At 44.3% G+C, this 9,062-nt stretch overlaps 1 protein-coding gene across 2 annotated transcripts; it reads right to left on the bottom strand.

The window, feature by feature from the left end:
• Window positions 1-2,900: 2,900 nt before the first annotated feature.
• On the bottom strand, window positions 2,901-8,270 carry LOC123069598 (uncharacterized). 2 transcript variants are annotated; one of them, XM_044492481.1, is made up of 5 exons: window positions 7,977-8,270; window positions 5,701-6,132; window positions 4,705-4,739; window positions 3,678-4,624; window positions 2,901-3,388 (listed from the first exon to the last, which is right to left on the bottom strand). In XM_044492481.1, exons 2-4 carry the CDS (start codon window positions 6,029-6,031, stop codon window positions 3,701-3,703), a joined length of 1,290 nt encoding a protein of 429 aa, XP_044348416.1. In that variant the 5' UTR covers window positions 6,032-6,132; window positions 7,977-8,270; the 3' UTR covers window positions 2,901-3,388; window positions 3,678-3,700. The 2 variants fall into 2 exon arrangements, with proteins under 2 accessions (XP_044348416.1, XP_044348417.1); XM_044492482.1 differs by having other exon boundaries at window positions 4,705-4,736.
• Between the last annotated feature and the right edge of the window lie 792 nt (window positions 8,271-9,062).

Below are 9,062 nucleotides of genomic sequence, written 5' to 3'. Positions count from 1 at the left end.
CCAGTTTTGGGAGCACGATATCTGAATTTTCGGGATATAACAAGATGCGGGTTGAATTTTAGGGACAAGCCTAACGTGCAGTAATATTGTACTTGTAGTACCAAATCAATTCGCACTTCCCTCAACAAAAAAAACGAAAAAAATAAAACTATTCACATCACACAAAGAGAGAGTCTTGCCCCGTTTTACTATACAAATGCTATTCAAAGCTACTCCCTCCTTCCATCTATATAGGGCCTAATGCGTTTTTTGGTGCTAACTTTGACCAAATATTAGAGCAATAATATATGACATGCAACTTACACAAAGCACATCGTCAAATTTGTCTGTAAAAGATTCTTTCAATGATATAATTTTTACATTGTGCATGTCATGTACTATTAATCTTGTCAATAGTCAAAGGCGGCCTTAAAAACTCATTACGCCCTATATAGATGGAAAGAGGGTGTATGAATCCATGTTATGTCCGATTAAATATTTTTGCTTGCTGTATAATGCATGTAACCTACTCATACCAATATTTTAGTGCATTCCAAATGTCTATACTACCGCTGCAATTTGAACTAAATTTGAATTCGCTTCTCTATTTCAATAAGAATCTACAATCATGATTGTTGCCAACTTCAACCATCATTCGCGTATTACCTTAATAACACACCACATGATTACTATAGAGATAGATATGAACTATGTGTACTACATGAACTCGAATTCTATTTTTTGAATACACTTGATGTTGATTCCAAATAATAGTACATTTGATATACTGACTATATATTCATAATCTAAATCATGTTCCATACGTACACCGTGTTTATCACACAAAGTATAGTGCCCCGCCCCCTACATTATGACAAGTATTTAGACCTGAGCTGCAAAAGCCACACATTAGCCCAAACAATAATCAATATTCTATGTATTATACATAGTACTAGCAAGATGCCCATGGGTTCCACAGAACATCAACATGATCAAGGGGCCTAATTTGCAAATATGGAGAGGGGTATGGATATCTTTTTCAAACTTGCCATAGTTCCTTCCCATCCGTCAGATATAAATCTGACGGCCTATATTGTAGGATGGCAGGCACACCATCATCAACAACTTCATTTTTTTATAAGAGTAGAGATAAAATATATTATATGTAGTATAACATGTTCATAACCAGACCATGTGTATCACCGTTATATATATTCACACATGCATCGGTTTAAAACACTATGATAAATTTTTCAAATATCCGAATTCGCTTTTTATAATGAAGTATGATATCTATTCGTCTTTTACACCCACACAATCCTCTTATCTTTGTAGCTAGCGCTAACTTTCTCTCATGCATGCACACGCCCGCATCCCTCTCACCCTCCCTCAGCATTCTCTAACTCCATTGCGCAAATTCGTCATTTCACTTTAGGTCGTTCACCCACGGTGTGTGTAGGCCCCCCATCTCCTTTTTTAGGCAGACATCGATCGATATGCCTCTTTAGCCAGCTGTGCCTAGCACAAACACAAGCTTCTCCTCTTCTCTTATCACCGTCCATGCCTCACTCCCACCATTCTTTTCATCGATCTCGTACTCACACACTCCTTCCCCCTCGATATAGTATGCCTCTCGTACCACCTCCTAGATGCATCCCTCTCTCTTTATCCTTCTCCTCGTGCCTCATTTGCTTCTAACACACACATGCATGTATACCGATCGATCTCCCAACATATACCTAGATCGACTTTAACTATTCCCCCCTCCCCCCCATCGATCGACGTACCTCACAAGTTATGTCTCTCCTTTCTCTAACAAAGGGCGATTGATCTTCCTATGTAGTTACGTCTGCTTGCCGTCCGGGTCAGAGACGGAGCCGCCGACCGCGCACAGGGACCACCGCCGCCTGCACACGCCGGAGCGCCGCCGAGGGCCCAGCGCCTGCCAACGCTTGCCGAGGGCCGCCGCCGCGCGCCCCAGCGGACTCCCACGCACACCAGGGAAAACTGCCGTCGCCCCCAAGCCCACGCCGGCGCACCCCGCCTCCAGCGCGCCGCCAACCACCGCCGCAATCCGCCCGCGCCAGATCTAGCGAGTCGTGGGAGAAGAGATCCCGCCGCCACCAATGCCAACCGGGCTTTGCCCGGCGGCGGTGAGGAGGAGAGGTCGGGGGAGGGACGAGGACGCGGCGGCGCTAGGGTTCCCCCCGGTCGCCGCACAGGGGCGACATGGGAAGAGTCGGGAGGACATTGACGTCTTATGTTCGTGCCAAACCCAATAGTCCATCATTCTCTCACGTGTCAAACCCCATATTTCTTTTATGAAAACGGCGCAGAAAGTGCGTACAACCCTTCTAGTGGTCATATTATCGTTGAGGTGAATGGCTTGTTGGAGAATAGGGTGTTTGATCCGGTTAAGATGAATGGCTTCCTGGAGAATAGGGTGTTTGATCCGGTTAAGATATCTCGTGAACAAAATAGGGCTGCACATTGCTTAGCGAGCAATTGTCAGATAGCTCTGTGGCTTAACCAATCACCCTTTGTTGCTGAACTTCTCATGAACGATTATAACCCTGTGAAGGTGAGATGATTTTCGGTAAACAGTGACACTCGGGCATGGCTCGAAGGAGTACGAAGTGATCGGCGGCCAGAATTTTCAAACTAAGCAGTACGAAGTGATTGGCGTCATTGGATCAATGATGATCGGCGGCCGGAATTTCATACTAAAAAGAAGTGGTAAGTAGAGTTAACTGAGATTGGAGGGGTGTTTGATTCTTCAGATTTTTGGTGCCTGAGAAAACATCCTCTTCCGGTTTCCCAATTCTGCAGCGTCTGCCGATCCGTTGAAGAGAAGAAAAAAGGATACGAAGCTGCTGAAGACTAACAATATAAAAAGAAAAAGGGAGAACACTTCTGTTCTGTTCTGGACGAAGAGAAAGACATCATATTTCTTCTAAACATAATCCCCATAAAACCATCGACGCCTTCGGTGATGCATTTTAATCAAACAAATAGCATCAGCTATGTACGATAGTTCCCAAATTATGTATCAGATCAAACAAATCACCGGTGCGCATAACCAATAATACGACGAAGAAAAACTGCAAACATAACAATCTACCATGCTGGATCCTACCTTCAGCCTGAAGGCCATCCCCTTCTCTGTTAGGTTACTTGCTAATAAGCTGCGACGGGGTCTGCAAGAACCCTCAGTTGCATAGTATAGAAACTGTTATTATTCTTCTATCCTGGAAACCGATGACAGCACTCCACGAGTTCCCAACTCTGAACATGAGGAGTGGGAGGAACTTCTAGTACGATGGTTGCCCGACAGCAAATATCTTTCACATCATTGACTACAAAACCCACATGATTTGCTTGGGAGTTCACTTCCTCTTCAAGAACCCTCCTACAAGCAGAGAAAAAAGGGGACCATATAAGTATGTTTTCCATGCTGTATTCACTACAACCTACAATGGTACAAGAAATTTGCCATCACAGTACAAGTTAGGGTATAAATAGCTAGGTTTGTCAAAAAAATATGATTCGGGGAGAATCTGGGGGGTGTCCGTTTCTCAAGATTCTGGGAGAATCGGCCAAAAGAACTGGGCCATATTCTTGAGGCGAATTAACAGAACTACGTAGTTAATTGCCACCAGAACTGAATTACCAGAACACAAGAATGTGAAGCTGCTCACCTGTTTGATGACCGAGTACTATGCTATTCTGTCCAGTGCCTCGCCCAGAAGCCCTTCTTCCTTGTTGACTCGCTCTCTGAAACTAACCGGGGTGGCCGGGAGCCAATTGAGAAATGCCTCCTCAAAAATGGCCGACTGAACGAGTCCTTCATGCTAATACTTGTGCCTAATCTGGGAACTCTCCTACTTTTCTTTTGATGCTTAGAGCTCCCATCTAGATCACCATCGAGTATCACATTTGTAGATATCTTGTTCTTTATCTTTGATTCCAGCTTACCGAATAGCTTCACAGTACATTGTTCACCGTGGGTGCATACGGGACAAGGAGGATCATATTTCTCAGCTTCTGCAGTTAAGCTATCCAGGCAGTCAGCATGGTAAACATGGCCGCACAATAAAACAGCGACAACACCCAGATCCTGGGCATTCCACGCTGACCTTTCCTTTAGTAGCTTTAAACATAGTTTGCACACCTCTTGGTCAGGGGAGACGGTAGTACGATTTGAAGCATTTGATCGAGTCATTTTACTTGAAACGGAACCTAAGAGCTCACTATCAATTGACCATCTCTCTCTTTGGGATGATGCAACCATTTCAGAAAATGTTCGCATTGACCAACCATCAGATGACTCTCCATGTGATCCTGCTACAGATAAATCATTGCTGCAGACTGAGAGCATAGAGGAGGAAGGCCTTCCTTCAGGAGAGTTGCTCTCATTGAGAGACCTGAGAGATGGAATCTTGCTGTATGAGACCTGTCTATATAGTTGATATCCTGGTGAGCGACGTGCTTTCCTCATTGAGTCTGTATCCATCCCTAGAGAATGCCCCCTAGAGGATGAAGGATCTGCTCTGGATACTACAGGTGGTGTTGAAGGGACAGAGGTTGATGCCTTCGTATCTGAAGCAACACTTACCATGTCTAGTGATTTCCTGCAAAGCTTTGCCTACAAAGAATAGAGTTGTTAGAAATAAACTGTATCAATCTTAAGATTGCATATAACATAAAGTAGCAGCTACTGTATACCTCGGGGGAGGAGTGACTTGCAGTGGGTCTATCTGCTGAGCAAAAAAGAAAGAGATCAGCAAAAAATGATCAAGTAAATCAATAGTGAGGCGTGAAAACATAGTGATGTCGAACCATGTCCAGTGAAAAGGGATAACTAGATAAATGCAGTCACAATGCTATATAGTTTGAAGAATGCCACTTTAATTGCTCTGCCCACAGCAATGGTTTTATACTCTAGAATGCTATTCAACTCAATATACACCCAGATAACATGGTTCATGGCTAGCATTTAAAGCCATATTTTGGCACAGATACTTTTGCTCCCTCCTGAACCAGGCTGAAAGCTGGTTAGACCACCAACTACTGTGGGCATTGACAATGTTGTAGTCTAATATGAGGGCTGATCAAACCCTATATGCCGCAAGACGATGTTATGGCTGTGTTGCTGTCGAAACCTTGTGTATCATCTGGAGGCATTGATTCAGCGTTTGATGGTTTCCCTATATCACGATGTTGTTTTCCTGCTAGCTGTTGAACAGAACAATGTGTCCGTGAGCGGGTCTTCTAATCCTGGCAGCAGCTATGGCGATGGTGACCTGAGCCCCCTGGTTGAATCCTTGACGCCACACCACAACGTGCCAGCATAAACTATGACCCAATTCACCCTTTTCTATTGGTTTCATGGACCCAGATCACAGTGATAGTGATTGAGTATATTCACTATATATGGGGGGATTTTTAGTAAACTGTCATCTTAGTGTGGTAGCTTTGCACGGCAAAAGGGATGGTGGTTGCAATGGCATATTTGGACTAGTAATGACAACAACGTTGTCCCAACTAGTTCATTTTGTACCAAAGAATTACTAGTGTTGTCCTAAAAGATAATCATGCCCATCTGGTTAGACTTATTTGACTACGAAGAACATCACTGTTACATCCCACATCCCAGCATGTTTACAGAATGCAACATACAAGAATCAAAACATGCCGCATATCATTGACTGAATTATTTACCTCTAGGATCAGATTGTGCAACTTTAGATGTTTCCATCTTCTTTTCTGATTTCTGCCACTTGACCTTGTGGAACAATTCAGAAGGGCTACCTCCATTAGAAAAGCCTTCAGTTGGTGCAATGGAACCACTCTTCGTTTCAGGCCGAATGCTTCCACTACTATGGTTGGACAAAAATGTGGGGATTTCCATTATGTCTTCTATATGTGTTCTGTTATCCCATCGGAAGCTCCATGATGGGGAGTGTCTTACATTCCTGTAAGCTGACACTTCAACTGGAATGATACATGGCTGAGGCCTCTGCTTTGCAGCTATACAGCAATTAGCTCCCATGTCGGCCGAGCAAAAGAAATCTATATGATGCTGATTTGATCACCCAAACTCAAAATGCTGAGAACCCATCCATGTGATGCAAATTCATGAGCTCGCTCTACCTGGCCGACATAAAAAGAGTACAACAATAAGGATTGCCTTCAATCAAGACATGAAAAATACATGAGTAAAACTACTATCTAGCTTAGACAGCTAGGGGTACAAATCAAAATAAGAAAGCAAACCCAACAAGGAATCTATGGAGCTTCTACAGCAAGCTATTCTCAACAAAAAAGTACACTTTGAAAGTAATGAACTTCAATAAATTTAAATTCTTGCATTCCATATGTTATCTAACATGGATCTATAAAAGCAGTATAAAAAGGAGGCATGGCCACCTATGTGTGGGAAATGGGAAAAGTGAGAGGACATGAAAGTCTAAAGAAGAAACATATTTTAATATGAAGCCCACATACTTGATAGTACGATCAGACAGGGTTCATCAATTCAAATTAGGGTAAAACTTAACCTTACAAAATTAAAAAGTGAAATTAATCACTTATTTTCCTATTTAATTTTGCATAGACTAGACAATATATAAATCATGGAATTGATTTAAGGGAAGGACAAAGTGAAGATTAGCAGCATGCATTCCACACATAAGTATCCCCTGATGGCATTTCTAACAAATTCTCCAAGAAGCTGAACATCAACATCCATAAAGCAACCATTTAACCTATTCACAATAAATAGATTTAAAGGGGAATACAAAAGGATGCTTGCGTATAATTGAAGGCACAAAGCAGGGAAGCCAGCTACTCCCTCCTTCCATCTATATAGGGCCTAATGCGTTTTTCGAGACTAACTTTGACCAAACATTAGAGCAATAATATATGACATGCAACTTACACAAAGCACACCGTTAAATTCGTGTGTGAAAGGAGCTTAAAATGATATAATTTTCACATTATGCATGTCATGTACTATTAATCTTGTCAATAGTCAAAGGCGGTCTTAAAAAACGCATTAGGCCCTATATAGATGGAAGGAGGGAGTAACCACAGTGGGTGAAACTATGTGATAATGTTTAGGGAAAAAGCCGCCGTTAGGTGGACCAGTATCCAAGACATTCCAATACTTAAAGACACTCAAGGGGCACTGATTCCTCTCCCCACACAACACACTAGCATATATCACATTTATTCCCATGTCAATTTCAGACCACAGGGCCGAATGACAAATAAATAATATCTTAAACACGGAATCGCATGAAAGCAACATAACAAAGAAAAACGGCGTATGCTTGTGTGACTCAAGCTCGAGATTATACTACCTCCGTCCAGGTTTATTGGTCCCCATTGTATTTCGTGCCAAATTTTGACCATAGATTAAACTAACAAAATATTCACGCATGTCACCAAACATTATATTTTTGAAAACTATGTTCAAATACGAATCCAATGAGATAATTTTTCTTGACATGCATTAATATTTTGTTAGTTAAATCTTTAGTCAAAATTTGGCACAAACTACAAAGGGGGCCTATAAACCAGGACGGAGGTAGTACAAAAGTAGGTTGCTAGGCGCAGTTCATCACATCGAGATGGCTTTGAATCCAGATTTCTTTTCCAGCGGGAAACAGTGCTGTAAAATTTTAACTATCACGACTAGTACATCATGAAGTGAAAGGATAGCCAGTAATCAAACAGTAAATCCAGCAGGCAATATCGCGAACAGGGGAACATCAGGTCAGGCCTATATCCCACAATCACAATTTATAAGATCACATAATAAGATTACCAAAAAGAAAGAACAGATTTCCGGAAAAAAAAACTAGCGGCGGTGGGGACCCGCACAATTCATCGGAAACTGGCCGCACGACTACCAACACTTCACCAAACCACCGAAATTCTCCGAGTTTACCCCACCTACCGCACCAAGCAGTCCCACAATTCGCGGGAATTACCTCGAATCACGCGAGTAGGTAGCCCCGATCAGGGAGTGGCGGCGTTCAGGCACTTCCCCCACAGCACCACCGTCGCGGAGGATCCCGGCGGTCTGGCACCGGGTCTGGATCTGGCAGGTGACAAGGACAGACCGCGGCGCAACGGACGCGCGCCGGGCTGGGCTACGGCTCCGCTCCGCTAGGGCTGGGGCTGTCCCCGGGAGAAGCGGCGAGCGGAGGAGAGGGAAGCGAAGGAGAGAGAGGGAGAGAGGTGGGGAGGGGAGTGTGGTGTGGGTATAAAAACTGGTAGGAATGGGTCTCCGCTCCGCGCTGCGGAGTATTGCTCCGGCCACACCGGTGGACACCAGGGGCGCAGTCGTGACGCTTCCGAGTGCGAGTGCTGGACCACGTGGCTCGCCGCGTGTCACAGGATGTGAGGGACCACTTGCATTGACCCTCTTGGCCATTCGGCTGCAACAGGTGTTGCCCGCTTGGTATCCAGCGGCGACTTCACTGGATTGTGGGCCATATGTAGGGATGCGAAAAGTCAGTGCCGTTTTGTTTTCCTTTTTCTGTGCCGAGTGAACAAGTGAACTTAGGAGTAACATCACACACTCCAATACAACTTTGCTTATGTGGAGTGTGTGATGTTACTCCTAAGTTCCTCCCCATTGTGACCAGTCTAAGGCTGACCATAGTGGGGGTAACATAAGAGCATGGTTAATAATATAGCCAACAACTGGCTATATGAAATTGCCATGTCATTTGTAGCCAACCCAATAGCTCACTCATACAATAGTTAGGCCAACTCCACCGCGTCACCCATCCGGTCCGAATTTGTCCGTTTGGGATAAAATATGACCCAGCGGTAATACCCAAACGGATAGAGTTGTCCGTTGGACGCTTTTTTGGTCCTTCCCAACCCCAAACCTAGAGCAAACTTGGTCCAAGAATGCTCCCGAACGGACAAAAAACGGACACTCTCCTCGTCCCTCTCGTCCGCTCCTGTCCGCCCGTGCCTTCCCTCTGGCCCACAAATCAGAGACCGAGAGGCTGGACGGGATGCGCGGCTGCCGGGGCGCGGGCTGGGCGTGGCGCATGGCGCCG

This window comes from Triticum aestivum, chromosome 3B (genome assembly GCF_018294505.1).
Source record: "Triticum aestivum cultivar Chinese Spring chromosome 3B, IWGSC CS RefSeq v2.1, whole genome shotgun sequence".
Taxonomy (NCBI): Eukaryota; Viridiplantae; Streptophyta; class Magnoliopsida; order Poales; family Poaceae; genus Triticum; species Triticum aestivum.
This window is presented reverse-complemented; position numbering and strand designations above follow the sequence as displayed.

Coding starts and splice junctions, on each gene's coding strand:
- LOC123069598 (XM_044492481.1), bottom strand. CDS start 6,031: ATGGGAGCTAATTGCTGTATAGCTGCAAAGCAGAGGCCTCAGCCATGT. Junction 4,740..5,700: donor TGCACAATCTGATCCTAGAG/GTAAATAATTCA, acceptor TTTTTTGCTCAG/CAGATAGACCCACTGCAAGT. Junction 4,625..4,704: donor CAAGTCACTCCTCCCCCGAG/GTATACAGTAGC, acceptor TATTCTTTGTAG/GCAAAGCTTTGCAGGAAATC.